Genomic DNA, 15,460 nt, shown 5'->3' on the forward strand with positions numbered 1-15,460 from the left:
AGTTCACAAAGCTGTTTCTGTTTGATATTTTGAATTTTGTAACTATGTAATTTTAAATGAAACCTGTTAAATGTTTCAGTTAACATGCTTTTGGTAATTCTTTTGGAATAAAGTTTTTTTTCTTTTTAAGTCCACTTGTTCTCTTGTAGTTGGGTTAGTTACTAGTACCTTCCTTTTTGTGTAGTAAACGGGTCTGTTCATTTTTGTTGCTAATACACTTAGCACACTCCTCTCTCAGCAGCTTCACCTGATGACTTTATCGATTGAACAATCCTTCATTGATCTCTTTGATCAAGAGGAGTTCCACGAAACTTTCCAGAGAGCTAAACAGCATTTCAATTGTTATAGCTTTTTGTCAAGTGCATTTATTTTCTACAGAGTATAAAACTGTCTTGGTAAATTCAGTTTACTAGTAATCTCTGTACAATCCTATACCTTCAGGTCATGGTTACCCCCAGCTAGATGGTCTGGATGTTCATGCTTTTCAAGAATTGTATATGTGTTTTTAACTTCATAGTTGCTCCTTCATGTTAGAGTGAAGTTAGAGTAGCTGCACTGTTGGTTTGCATGTTAAACTGTAAGATGCTCCCTGTGTCAAGGGGTAGTTGAGGTAGCTTGATGAGGATCATTGGGTAAGGGAGCAGGTGCTGTAAAATGTTTCTGAAACTCCAGTTTGGGGTAGAAATTCATTATAAAAGTGAATATCCTGTCTTGGCCAGAAGGCTAAGTTGGTTAGAGCCTCATCCCAATATGCAAAGGTTGTGGGTTTGATCCCTGGTCAGGGCACATACAGGAACGGATCGGTGTTTCTCTTTCTTTTTGTAAAAGCAATTAATAAATTGTTTTTAAGTGAATATCTTGAACTTCAGAATTGATAAAAGGGGTGTTTTACATGTCATCTGATGCAATGTCATTTTTTTAAAAAATAATTTTATTTGGACAGTTTTAATGGGGTGACATTGGTCAACCAGAGTACTTAGATTTAGAGAAAACATCTCCAGATCGTTTTGACATTCGATTATGTTGTATACCCATCATCCAAAGTCAAGTTGTCCTCTTTCACCCTTTGTTTGGTTTTCCTTTTTTTTTTTTTTTTTTTTTCGTATTTTTCTGAAGCTGGAAATGGGGAGAGACAGTCAGACAGACTCCCGCATGCGCCCAACCGGGATCCACCCGGCACGCCCACCAGGGGCGATGCTCTGCCATGACCAGAGCCACTCTAGCGCCTGGGGCAGAGGCCAAGGAGCCATCCCCAGCGCCCGGGCCATCTTTGCTCCAATGGAGCCTTGGCTGTGGGAGGGGAAGAGAGAGACAGAGAGGAAGGAGGGGGTGGCGGGGGTGGAGAAGCAGATGGGCACTTCTCCTATGCGCCCTGGCCGGGAATCGAACCCGGGTCCCCCGCAAGCCAGGCCAACGCTCTACCGCTGAGCCAACCGGCCAGGGCCTGTTTGGTTTTCTTTATTCCACTCCCACCACCCTGTCCCTCTCTTCCCTTCCCCTCCCTTGATAACCACTGCACTCTTATTTATGCCCATGAGTCTCAATTTTGTGTCCCACCTATGTATGGAATCATACCGTTCTTAGTTTTTTCTGATTTACTTATTTCGCTCATAATGTTATCAAGGTCCATCTACGTTGTAGTAAATGACCCAATGTCATCAGTTCTTATGGCTGAGTAGTATTCCATAGTGTGTGTGTGTGTGTGTGTGTGTGTGTGTGTGTGTGTGTGTGTATGTACCACATCTTCTTTATCCAATCATCTATTGAAGGGCTTTTTGGTTGTTCCATGTCTTGGCCACTGCGTACAATGCTGCAGTGAACATGGGGCTGCATGTGTCTTTACGTACCAGTGTTTTTGAGTTTTGGGGGTATATACCCAGTAGAGGGATTACTGGGTCATATGGTAGTTCTATTCTTAATTTTTTGAGGAACCACCATACTTTCTTCCATAATGGCTGTACTACTTTACATTCCCACCAACAGTGAATGAGGGTTCCTTTTTCTCCACAGCCTCTCCACCACTTGTTATTACCTGTCTTGTTGATAATAGCTAATGTAACAGGTGTGAGGTAGCATCTCATTTCAGTTTTGATTTTGATGCAATGTTATTTTAACCCACCCGCAGCAGCCTTGATAGAGCAGAGAGAGAGTGGAGTAGACATTTCTTCAGGTGGGGCCAGTAAGGGCCCCAAGGGGCGCTCACACAGTTGCAGAGCAACCCTAGTCTCCTGGGAGGCTGCTTCCCAGCTTAGTCCATTTAGTAACTGAAGATTCCAATTGGGAACTTGTTATTTTCCTAATGAGCATATCTGATTTTGAAGCAGAAATGGAGAATAGTATTATCTAAATTCTCCTTTCTAATCCATTTTTCATTTTGCTAATTTTTTTAGATGAAATTGAAAAGGGGAGAAACCAGAAGAATGCAGGAGAGGGGGATTGCAGTGTCTGTTATGCTCAAGCCAGTGACCTCAGAGTTTCGGACTGAGGGAGGAAGGGCTGACTGAGAAAGTTTGAAAAGTTACAAACCACAGCTGTAGCCTCTTTATCAGTTCCCTGAAATAAACTCGCAGCACCAGCAAGAAAAATGGGATATGTGAATAGTCAAGGACAGACAGTCCAAACCTCCCCTCTTACCCCCTCCCCTCCTGGAGACTCAAAAGTCATGTAGGTCAGCAAAGAAGTCAAAGAAATCAGGCACTTGTCACATGAAAACTAAAGCTGTAAAGGTATATAAGATTCAAAAAAACTAACTGGGGAGCTTGTGCTTTGGTGCTACTAACTTTATGTGCTCTGCCGGCTACTAATAAATTCTTCCATCAAGTTGTCTAGATGTCTATTATACTCCCTGGGCCATTTCCTGATGCAAAATGATCCCACTAAAACTGCCTTGCCTAGCCACTCCCCTCAGCACAAGCACTTCTGTACTCTTCGTCTCCTGGCATTGACCCATGCCGAGCTCCTTTGCCCTGAGCCCTGTACCCAGCTCTGATTCCATATCTCCTGCTGAAGATCTGAGATTGAGATCATAGGTCAGGGAAGATGGCTCACACTTTCAGGACTAAGTCTACTTCCCCCCCTTAAAAATGTTCTTACATCACCACATCTCTTGTTTTAACTTATCCTGTGATTGTTTGGTGCTTCTTGCCCCTTTCAAATGCCAGTTCCATAAGTGGGGATTCTGCTGTAGTCGGCAGTGTTTTATGTGCCTGGCACAGTGGCTGACAGCTGGTTGATAGCTGATAAATATTTCTTTAAGAATCAAGAGTACCCTGGCTGGTGGTGCAGTGGATAGGACGTTGGTCCGGCATGAGCCCAAGGTTGCCTGTTCAAACCCCATCGGGGCTGAACCCCAAGGGCGTTGTTGGCTCGACCCTTGAGGTTGGTGGTTCGAGCCCTAGTCAGGGTACATAAATAATCAATGGCACAACTATGTGGAACGAGTTGATGCTTCTCTCTCCTCCCTTCTTTCTCCCCCCTCCCCACCCTGTCCCTCTCCTTTCCTCTCAAAAAAAAAAGGTTTTTCTGAGAGTAAAAGGACATGGGAAATTCAGGATCACAGCATTCTGGAATATTCTGTCTGAACACTCCTTGATGGGTCATGGAGGTTAAGGAGAATGTTTACACTGCTCAGGCTGCCAAGATAAAATACCATAGAGTGGATGGCTTGAGGCTGCTAAGTCCAAGATCAAGGTGCCAGCAGATTTGGTTCCCAGAGAGAGGCCTGTTCTTGGTGTGCAGACTTCTCACTGTGTCTTCTCATGAGAGAGAGAACCTCATGACCTCATCTAACTTGATTATCTCCAAAAGGCCCCACTTCTAAATACCATCACATAGCAGGGTTTAAAGACTTCATCCTACCAGTTTTGGGGGACACAAACATAAGTCTGTGACATACATGAGCTAAATGACTGATGAGTGTTCTTGATTTTCCTGGCCAATTTGAGACAAAAAGGTTTGTACGTGAGTCAGGACTGTATGTATGTACAGGCACTCCATTTTCTCATCCCTCCTTGCACTGTCTGTGGAAGCAAATGAAGCTGACCAACCAGGACAGGAAGAAACGTCTTTTAAAATAGTCATTGACTGCTACTTTGTTACAGTAGAAGTGTCACGAAGATGTTAATTTGTTTTGTTTAGAGCAAATTACCTCCTCTAATCATTGACAAAAACCAGTCGTGATGAGTCAGCAGTTCCTTGCTCCTGAGAACAAAGTACACCACAAAAGGGGAATGCATTTAGTTACAAGATGCTACCCTTTTGTTTCAGATACTAGAAAAAGGGAACTAATTCCTCTTTCAAAGTTCATTGTAACTACAGTACTAGGAGGCTCCTGGTATAAAGCTTTCTCCTTTCCCTTGGGTAAAAAGAAGCTTCAGAACTTTCCTTAACCCCTCTCTTAGTTTTTGGGAAAAGAATGATTTTAAAAAGAAATTTCCAGAGTTTTGGGGACTCCCCACTAGGAAGCAGCCATAGAATTTCAAGAAAGACATAATAGTAGGTAAAACTGGGTATGTATGGAAACCAAGTACTTTTAATTTGTAAAATATGAAAGTAAAACGTTAGGCCTGAACTTGGAGATGTAATAGTGTGACGGCAGTGCTGTTGGGGTATAGAGCGCTTCAAAGCTTCCGCTACTTCCACCCAGGAACAGGACAGCATGTTGTTTGTGTCTGGGGGCATTACTGAGTATATTTGCATTTATATGAACTCAAACTAGAGAAAAACAGAATCCTTAATTTCAGTTTTTGCCTTTGGTAGTGTTGGGCAAATAAGTTTGTAAAATCTGTATTTTCTGGTTTTGCTCACTTTTATTGTTAAAAATGGCACTGCCCACGTGAGTGGCCTTCACCCAGGTGATATGGTTAATTGCCTTTCTGCTTGGGAAGGGGCTTGGTTATGCTAATATGTGCTGGAGGAGGGCTTTCCCGCTGAAAAGTTTTAAGAGGAGGAGCCAGGAGACCGTTTTGGTAGAGAGGAGACCATGGTGTTGCAGAGGAGAGAGGTCACGTGGTTGTAGAGGAGGCAGGGAGCAAGATGGCCGGGAGCTGAAAGGGAACAGAGGTGAATAAGGCTGGTGAGGCCTTTGATTCTAAGGAAAACCGGAGAAAGTCAGTGGCTTTGGGAGCTCTGAATGGAAAGGGAAGTGTTTTCCCCACTGTGTGTATTTTCTCACCTGCTGGTTGTGAGCTAAAATAAAGGATGGCCCACCAGTTCTTGGCTCCACTGTTTCATTACGATCTGTCTGAATCAAATGTGAACCTGCACGAGCCAGGCGGTTGTGATGGTGGCCGCGGCTACTGGCTTCACAGGTAGTTTCTTGTTTGTTTAGCACATTTGCCTTGCATCTGCTCAGTACTATGAAACTGCCCTTATTTAAAGACAAATAATTTTGAGATACAAGATTCTAGACTTGTAGAAATACAGAGCATTGAATGCCTGAGACAAGTTCCAAAGTGAAAATTTAAACCTCCTTGATGCCCCAGTGACACCCAGGCTAGACCAGGTGGATCTCCTGTGGCACGTGATGGCTGTCTAGACCCTGCTCTCTGCATGGTGTTTATGCTGTATCCTGTCACTCACTGTGACTCCATTGAGGGCAAGGACTGCCTTCTGATCTTTCTGTCTATAGACCAGAGATCTCATATTGGTTCAATGAGTGAATCATCTGATCTCAGATGTTGTCTTTCTTACTATTACTCTCCCTGTTTCAGAGACACTTTTTCTTAGGAATTTCTCTTTTAAAAATTATGGGGAATGCATAATGTAGAATTCCACTCATCTGAAATTCAGGCAGATCCATGGTGGAAAAGAAAACACAGTGGTTGCCTCTGGGAGGGGTGGGGAAGGGAATTAACTGGGAAGGGGCAGCAGGGAACTTTCTGGGGTGATGGTAGTAATCTTTATCATGATACCGGTTTGGGTTACACGTGTGTGTACATTTGTATAAACTTAGAAGACATGCCATTAATATATGTGGGCTTCAATCGTGGAAATTTTTCAACAAAAAATAATTGAACTTCAGTTAATTTTATGTACTGCTGAAGATTTTTAGAAGGATGGGTACAGATATCTGCAGTTTATTCAAAATACATAAGAAATTAAGATGGACTGATAGAGTATTAGATAAGGGACAAAACAAGCATAGTAAAATGTCAATGGTAGAATCTTGGTGAACAGATGTTCTCTGTAAAATTCTTTAAACTTTACTGTATGTTTGAATCTTTTCATAATAAAATGTTGTGAAAAATCATTAGGGTCTTATCACAATATTTGATGTTAGCGATATGTTAAGAGATGCAGTTTAGTTCTTTTAGTATGTTCTACTTAGAGTGCCATGAAGTCATGGGGTACTATACAGAAGCACTTACTGGAGGGGAATTCAAGTGTATGGATAGTAATTCCCTCTCTTTCCCTCTAATGATATGGTAGCCACCCTCCTCACTCCCCTCAGGCCCAGAATACTGCAATTCCCCCCTCCCACATTGTGACAGGGCTGGTAGATAAAATAGAGCTTAATCAACTTATTTTTTCTTGAGACTACCCGAAGTGAGAAATCTACCTACCCCTTGAAGGGACCAGGGTAGGGATCATAATTTCCCTGTCAATACACTGCAACTTTCAATAAATACCAGCAAATACTTCTTTTAATTATGTACATTTATTAAGTACACACACAAAAATACTATTTAGTTAATAACTGCTTAATAAATACAATGTATTCAGAATAGGTCTGATACTTTGTATTTTTTAAAAAATTAATCTTTTAACAATGAAATTTGGATCCTTCATTTTACCCAAACACTAACCTTTGTGAGTGAAGGGCTTTTGCAAGTTAACGTCAATGCAGTAGTCTCGTGTACACATAATTTAAATGGCTTTCAATAGAAACAGCTATTTCCCAAAGAAAGGTGAAAAACTGTTTTGAGCTGTCTCTGCCCTGTTAGTTCCCATTGTTATTTTTCCGGCAGCTGCAGCTCATAGAACTCACACCAGAGATGTATTTCTATAGCAGTGCTCCTCTTTTTGAGTTAGAAGATATGCCACATGGCACCAGTCTGTTCCTGAGAAGGTAAGATGATCTTAGCGTAATTGGCTGCTCGGTCACTTAAATATCATGTTCAATTAGGAAAGACTCAGCTCTCCCTGGAGGATGGCCAACCAGACAACGTACTGACTGGTGTAGCTGATGGGATGGATGCACATGGTCCATCTGCAGTATCAACTTCTAAAGTCAGGATCTTCGCTAAACTGGCTTCTTGTGTCTACGTAAAGATGCCGGGATGTGTCATCCCAGAGAAATCTAAACTCATAACTGCAGTTTTAATATCCACAGTTTTCAAACTGTGGGCTCCAGACCCACAGCAGCAACAGGCTACTGGTTAGAGAGGCAAACCGGAGGCTCTCACGCCAGCCCTGTGAATCAGAAACTCTGGATGTGGACCCAGCGGTCTGTGTTGTAATAAGCCCTCCAGGTGACAGCAACACGTGCTCGAGTTTGAGCACCACTTTCGTGTCCTCTGCCAGAAGGAAGGGCCTGGAAGAAAACTCAGTGGACATAAATTTGTGTTGTTTTAACCACTAAGTCTGTGGTCATGTTTTATCAGTAATAGAAAACTAATATAAATTGTTAGCTCATTGGTGTAAATGCATGCCAAATAACCATTTTCTTTTTAAATAAAAATACCTATTTTTAAATAGCCAATAGTATGTCAGGCACAGGAATAACTGAAATAGTGATAATTAGTGCTATGATTAAATGGGTTTATCTAAATGGTTCACCTTATAGAATAATTGAAAGGGATTCATTCTGTTTTCTCTTCATTGACTTATGAGAAAAGTGAGTGTCACAAACTTGATTGTCATTTTTCTAGTGAATTGAAATGGTATGACAAAACGAACCACCAATCACACTGTTACAGAAAAAGTCATTCTGGGGAACAGTGAAGAAAACAGCATGTTCTACATTGTCTACATGAGAACCAGTCACTGGATGCAGCTTGACAAACGTAAACATTTGTCAACTATGCTTTCTATTTATAGTTACTGAATAGTTACTGAATAAAGAACTAATTTATAAAACTCTACAAAACATAACTCATATCGAATAAACTTGTAAGTGGCCAGAACATAAACAAACAGATCAGATCTCAGTAGTGTTTTCAGTGAAATGCCAATTCTACATTTTTGAACAGTGGCCTTCACAACAAGAAACGTGCCCGTGGAAGCATATGGTCTGTGGAAGGGATGGATTTCTTTCACCTCTATCTCTGTACATAGTTTATAATCTGCATATAGATCAGTACAGTAGTATCTGTGTATACATAATTTATAAACTATCAACATTTGGAGTGTATTCTCTCATGTTTTCTGATAGGGTTGCATGACTGGAAACATTTGGACTAACAAGAACCCCAAACCGCCGCCTCTGCCATAACTTTATGCCCAATTCTGGTCTAAAGATGAACATCTAAGAGATTTCAACAAAAATATTCAAATTACTGCTAAATGTAAGTTTGCCATCAACCTTTTAAACAGGTTAACCACACACACAAAAGTGTGTCAGGGTTTCAGAGTAGCTTTTATTATGGAAAGTACATTAGGAGGTAGACTTAGACCAAAATACTCAGTGCATATATTAATGAAAGGTTTATTAAAACCTTAAAGTTGTATGTAGGTATGGATGTAGATAATACATTCACCTATAACTCTACAGTAATCCATCTGAAAAACTCAAAAGCAATTCAATTAAAAAGGTAAAAAGTCCATTACATTTTTAGAAAGCTTTTCTATTGTATTTCTGAAATGAACATTTCATCTGTTAAAAAGTTTGTTGGGAGGGAGGTACTTCTGTTTCAGTTTTAGGTTTTGTAAGTTATTTTACTAAATCATTCATTTTGTGGCTAGTTTGCAGTGAATGTGAAAAGATAATGTAATTCTTATTCTTTTGTTTCCACCATGTCAAAATGATAATATCTAAGCCGGGGCAGCTACATAACTTATGAGTCTAGTGCAAAATAAAAATATGGGTTCCTTGTTCAAAAAATTAAGCATTTCAAGATGGCACCAGCACAGCATGAACCCTAGCATGAGACCTTTCCCAACGCAGGCCGCACACCCAGGAAGCCAGCCCTGCATCTAGTCCGTTTCAGCTGCAGCTGTGCAATCCCAGCACCTGACTTATCTTTGTTCCTCGAGTCCCTGGTACTGGACTAAGCATATAGTTAGTAGGGATTCAAATGTTGATTGAATGAAAAACTGAGTCTTACCCTGTTTTCTAGATCAATGAGAAATGCTTCATTTTTCTGACCTATGCTCAGAAGAAATATGTGTTCTTTGTAGTAAGTAACAGATTCCTTCAGTACTGAATAATCTGCACATCCATTCTGGCTTCATGAGAACTTTGAGGCCACATACGGTGAAGGTTCACTTGATTCGTTCAACAGATATTTCTGGAGCTGCTGCTCTGTCAGACCCTCCGCTGACTGATCACTGGGGCTGCAGGAGTCCGTACGACAGTCTTGCCCGTGGGGAGCTTCCAGTCTAGCGTAAGAGCTTATAGCACCTCAGAGCCCAGTAAGGAAACTTCCTGTGTATATTGTCTGGAACATTCCAAATTTCCTGAAAATGTGAATCTAAAATTTACCAGAAAGCAGTCTGGAAACAGAAGATGCAATGAAATTTAAAAGAAAATTCAAATATTCAATTTCTTAATGTAAAAACTATGAAATCTAAATGGGGAAGAAACTTAAGAAAGCTGAAAATTCTATTTTAAATACTTTGGACCAGATTTAAATTTCAACAATTATTTTATTATCTCCGGGTGACACTTTCATTTTCATTTATAGTGACATTTATATATACACACATAGAGGAGGTATGTGTGAGATAGGTCCCTTGGAACATTTGATAAAACCCATTTTCTACGGCTACTTCATTTGCAACTAAAGAGAGCAGAATACAGGTAAATTTGAGACTTTCCCTTTGATAATAATTTCCATTATCATTTGAATGGGAGAAATTTTTAAGAATCATCTTTAGGGTATAAATTTTGGCACAATCTTATTGTGCAATGAGACTAAACTATATTTGTAACAACATGTGATAATTTAAGCATATATTTTAATGGTAATTGACAACATTTAATGGCACCAAAAATACTCTTAAATCTATCAGGATTTGATTTCCATTGTCCCCCCCTCCACCCCCTGCATTTTTTTTTCTTAAAAGCATGAAAAACCCTGTGCAAACACAGAGCCTTTGTTGGTGCTTTGCTTTCTTTGGTACACTGCTGTTAATTCCTTAATATAGCAACATCCTTAGTTTGTAGTATTTTGCCTAGTGGCAACGAAAAAAACCCCACTAGGCTAGGTTTTAACTGGAAACTTCTATCATCCAGAGGCTATTGTGAACCTGTCAGAAAGGTGGCAAGCAACCAAAAGAGCTGTCTCAAAGGCTGTGCACCCAGAGCTTGTCCAGCACTGGAGACACAAAGCAAGCTGGTTATCTCATGTCCCAGCTTGTGGCAGTCGAACACAACACACTAGACAGAAGTGGGGGGCTTGTCAAAGGCAGGCATGCCAATAAATAGTGTGGAAGGAGACAGAACAAACTGCTGAGCAGATATAAATCATTTTTAAATTAAAAAAACAAAACACCAGCAATCTGAGGCAAATGATTGTATATACCTCAGGGCTGTGGGGATCACTTTATAATGACTGATATTAACTCATACTGTGATAGCCCTTTACATTTTATGAGTTATTTTATATACACCAGAGCTCCCTGGATATTTGTAATGATACATGAATATAACTTTAACTTTTCATCATGAAGAAGTGAGTTATAATGAGCATGCTGTTTAAGAAGGCAGGGAGGTATACTAACATATCTGAATGATTCACATCAAAAATAATTACAACTTTTAAACTTTGGCACTTAAGAGATATGCATTAGTTGTCCAACATATACCAGCTTTCCTTCATGACCAACACAGGTTATTATGTAGTGAAATTTCATAGCTTTCAGTGACTGCAGGTCACTGAGTGGGGCTGATTGTCATCAGTAAGTTATCAGAATATTTCTCTCGCTAAACACAAGCTTAACAGATACTTAAAGGGTGCCAATAACGTATCTTCTCACTAATTGGGAAACACTGGACCTCTAAAAGATTCTCAGAGTATTTTTTCTATATTGCACTTTCTAGCAAACAAAACTTTAATACTAATGGTATAATGTGATCTTAGTAGTAGACATGGGAGTGGGGAGCATGTGATTTACGTTTTCCTTGCTTGTTTTTCTAAAATTTTTGGTATAACTTCTTCTCAAGGATGTAACAATGAGAAATAACAAAATATACATGTTCTTTGGGCTTCTGAGAAAAAAGACCACACACATTTTCAAAAGATTAAAATAGAGATCTTTTCTGCTTTTGCCATTTGTTTTCACAATTGAAAATAAGGAACTACTATATATTTGATGTTCCTAAACTCATCCAACATAGCATTGCCATAAATATACTGTTCTACAGAAAGCTTTTGAAAACAGAAATATAACTTATACTACACTTACCAACAATTATATTACTATTACCAATTATAATACATTTATTATCATGAATAAAAATGACTAAATATAATTTAATAAAAGCACACAGATTAGATTTTATATTCTAAGAAACAGGACCTTGAAATTTAAGGTGTAATATCTTCCGATAGTATGTATGCCATTGCTGATGACTAAATTCCTTGATTAATACCCAGGATGACTTCATGATCATGATCATACCACAAAGAGGACAAAGGTTGTTTTGTTGAGTTTGCTGGCTGTTGATTTCTAAATCTCATCTGTGTGGCTATATTTTTATACATGGCTATTTATCTTCTATTGTTCTTTATTTTTTAACTATGTATCCTGCTTGAGGTTTTTTAGTTAGGCATAGACTGTATGTATGTTCTTCAGTTTATGGTATTAATTCTAATGGAAATTGTCAATCTTGTAAATGTTCTTTGACATGGTGCAGAAGGTAAGCCAGCTCTGTAATAACTTCCAGAGGATCCTAAACAAGTAAATTAACAGGCCAGTTTACCGTCCTTTACAAACTAAAGGGCAGAATGGTAGGTAGTAAGCACAGGCTTTGGATGAAAACAAATGGGCCTGGTTTTGAATCCCAGTGATGCTGCCCAGCTCTGTGACTTAAGGCAAATCACTTAAAACTTTCTGACCCTTCATTTCCGTCAAAGAAAAGTGGTGCTTCTGCCACCTACTTTGCAAGGTTTCTGTGAGGATCAGTAAAGTATGCACAATATTGACACGAGATAGGTGCTCTATAGTGGCTGAACAATCATGGACTGAAGTTCAGAGCTGGACACCATGTGCACCCAGCGTCTGACATGGAACTCCCTCCAAAGGGGGTGCAAGCCTTTTGATTATCAATACAATTGTTGTACTTAGTAGCTTACTTCTAATGTTAACAATTGTTTTTGCTTCCAAACCTCTTTCTTCTAAAGAATATTTTTTTTAAAAGTTTATGGCAAACCTGTGTTTTCACTGTATTTTGTCATAATTTTTTTTGATGACTAAAAAATTTGCAAATTTTAAACATTCATGGTAAATTGATCTAATTTTTAAAATTTGTTCTAGAGCCAACATTGTTCCAACTAAGATGTAAACTCTACACATGTGTGTGAATGGCTGTCTGGTAGGCCCTACCAAAAAAAAAGTGTCATTTTTATTCACCTATTTGGGTTGCTTAAACATTTCCACAAGATTTAAAATACTTTTCTTTTTATGGCTGGAATTCCCAGCATCTGCTCCCATGCCTACCTGCTTCCATCTACTGGCCAGTTTATGGGTAGGGTATTCACAATAATACAACTTAAAGACAAAATAAAGTGTTCATTCATAGTCACTGTTTGAACAGACACCATAGTATAGTAGAAATTGCCCTGAGCAAGGAATTAGGAGACTTTAACTCGAGTCCTGGCTCTGCCATTAATTTTTCAGGATGACCTCAGGCAAGTCACTTCTCTCATTCTTTAAATAATGAGATTGATTACATGTTATTTTCTACCTCTAAAATGCTTTCATTTACTTATTATTTTTTAAAAAATAATCAAAATGTCTTCTGGGAATTGTTGAAGCGCCTGATGGGTACAAAAGTAGTTACTGATGTTTAAGTAGTGTTTTACAAACAGTGATGCAGGGGCCATCTGAAAAAAGATCACTTGATGCTCCTGTTAAAAATAAGTTCCCTGTCCCCTCCCTCACAGAGTCAGAACCCCCTAAGGTGAGGGCGTTTTCTCTATTTTTCACAAGCTCTTCAATGACCATAACATGCTCTAATGTCTGAGGACCAGTGGCCTAAGAGAATGTGATCTAAGAGGGAAAAAGCCAGCACCGGACTTGAATGAGTCCAACCTCCGGCAAATCCCTCTCAACACCATCCCAGCAAAGTGGAGGAGGCTAGAGCACAGCCCTTAAGTCAGCAGGGCGGTAGGCCTGGGGCCTGAGCCCTGCTCCATGCTTCTTACTTGCTGTGCTCCCTAACAAAACACAACACAAAGTTTTCATGTCAGCTCTTAGTCTTGACATCCAAGTCACTGATGGCCAGTTATGCCAACAGCTTGAAGAGGACTGCAGTTCTCCTCTTGCTAATGCTAACAAAGAGGACCTTTTGCCCCCTGGCTCATGGGAGAAAGAGGAGTAGAACACCTCTTCAGTCACAATTCCCGCTCCACTCCAATACTCTATACCATGTCATCCCGTGTGATTCAAATAACCCGGCAGAGAAACCTGAGCCACACTGTTCTCATCACTCTGTGGTCAGATAGAGTATTACTCCAATAAATAAATTCTCTGCTATACAACAGAAAGGACCAGAGCCCATTCCTTCTCCCCTTTTCCTCCGTAATGCTGTTGACAGGAACAAAATTCCAAGGACACATGCTAGAGATTTTAAAAGTCATACAAGTGAATTACAAAGACAGCTGATAATACTTTTTTCTAGAATTTCACAATGAAACCCTCTCAATGGTGAAAAAATAGGTATAATTTTGACAGGAAGCTTAAAAGACATTTTGTAGCAAGACTAACAGTTATGAGAATAATGCCATTTTCTGTGCTCATTATAAAGAAACATAAGAGCAACTTTAAAAGGCAAAGTATACTGATAAGTGAAGATGAAATTTCTTTTTTAACAACCAGTATGCCAACATCAAACTTTTGGGTTTTATTCTAGTGTCCCGGGTTTCTCCTAACCCAACCAAAATTCCTGCCAAGTGTTCACAAAATCCACACCAAAATAAAAATGACAAAAGAGAAATAAAAGGGAAGAAACTTGACAAGTGCTACCATGCATACAGCCAGAGGGGAGCTCGGTGGCACAGGCAGCAGGAGCGCGGAGTGCTGCAGACGCTGCTCCAGTCTCACTCGGTGGCGCCTGATTGCGCTGGACGGCCCAGTACTCAGGTCACAGGTGTGTTCATGGACCCACAAGAATCAGGATCTTGACCCAAACTTTTAAGATCTTCTAAAAAGGAAATACTTCACCTAAATTGAAGTAATTTTTATGTCAAATACCAGACAAGTTGCTTATTTGATGTAAGTTGTGCCTAAAACTTTGGCTGATACAAAGAAACCCGTCCACTAAGGCACCCTGAGGCAATCTGACAGTGCGTTGGAGAGAACTTTGTTGTCAGTACCACATCATTATGAGAGTACAGAGACCGGATCACCCGCAGGGGACTGGCTTCTTTGGGCAAACAATCAATAAGTTCACTGCACTGTTTGTCAAATCCCAATAAGCGAATCCCATAGCCATGTGGGGAAGAAATCATTCGCCCATCAGGGCTGAAGCAAAGTTCTTTGATATAACCCCTGCCTACATTGGCTTCTTCAATGTAATGAGTCAGTCGTAAAGAACAGCGAGGTGAGACAGGTCGCACAGGAGCTCCTTCTTGGAATTCATAAACACAAGTCCACTAGGGAGAAAGGAGAAAGACAAACCAAAGTTATAGAGCCCCAAATAGTGCTACAGATAATCCAGATCCACCCAGCAAGCCCCCTATGGGGTGACGCTCTGCCCATCTAGGGCCATTGCTCCATTTTTAAAAAACCTCAACAGAATGCCAAAGCCACAGAATTGTTGCAAAAAATCACTTAGATGAATGCTATCCCTCTTCCAACTAACGTATAGGCTTTATTGAACCTTATCTTCATAAACTAGGGTCTGTACTATGATGCTTTAAGCCTTTTATTCATGAGGCCACTGTGACTTCTGTAGTAATAATCCTTTTTCTGAGAGTAACAATTTTTTTTTTGAGAGAGAGAGAAGAGAGATAGAGAGGAAGGGAGAAAGGGAGAGAAGCACCAACTCATTGCTTCACTTAGTTGTGCATTGATTGCTTCTCGTATGTGCCTAGACTAGGGACTGAACCAGTGACCTCAGGCTCAAGCTGGTGAC

The 15,460-nt window shown here is 40.0% G+C and overlaps 1 protein-coding gene across 2 annotated transcripts in view; it reads right to left on the minus strand.

The window, feature by feature from the left end:
- Nucleotides 1–6,663: 6,663 nt before the first annotated feature.
- The window catches only part of DCAF10 (DDB1 and CUL4 associated factor 10), a 55,126-nt gene continuing 46,329 nt past the window's right edge, over nucleotides 6,664–15,460 (minus strand). For both annotated transcript variants that reach the window (XM_066367614.1, XM_066367613.1), the window contains one exon: nucleotides 6,664–14,978. In XM_066367614.1, coding sequence (XP_066223711.1) covers nucleotides 14,610–14,978 — 369 coding nt within the window. In that variant the 3' untranslated portion in view covers nucleotides 6,664–14,609. The remainder of the gene's footprint in view (nucleotides 14,979–15,460) is intronic.

The sequence above is a fragment of the Saccopteryx leptura genome, chromosome 2 (genome assembly GCF_036850995.1).
Source record: "Saccopteryx leptura isolate mSacLep1 chromosome 2, mSacLep1_pri_phased_curated, whole genome shotgun sequence".
Lineage (NCBI taxonomy): Eukaryota > Metazoa > Chordata > Mammalia > Chiroptera > Emballonuridae > Saccopteryx > Saccopteryx leptura.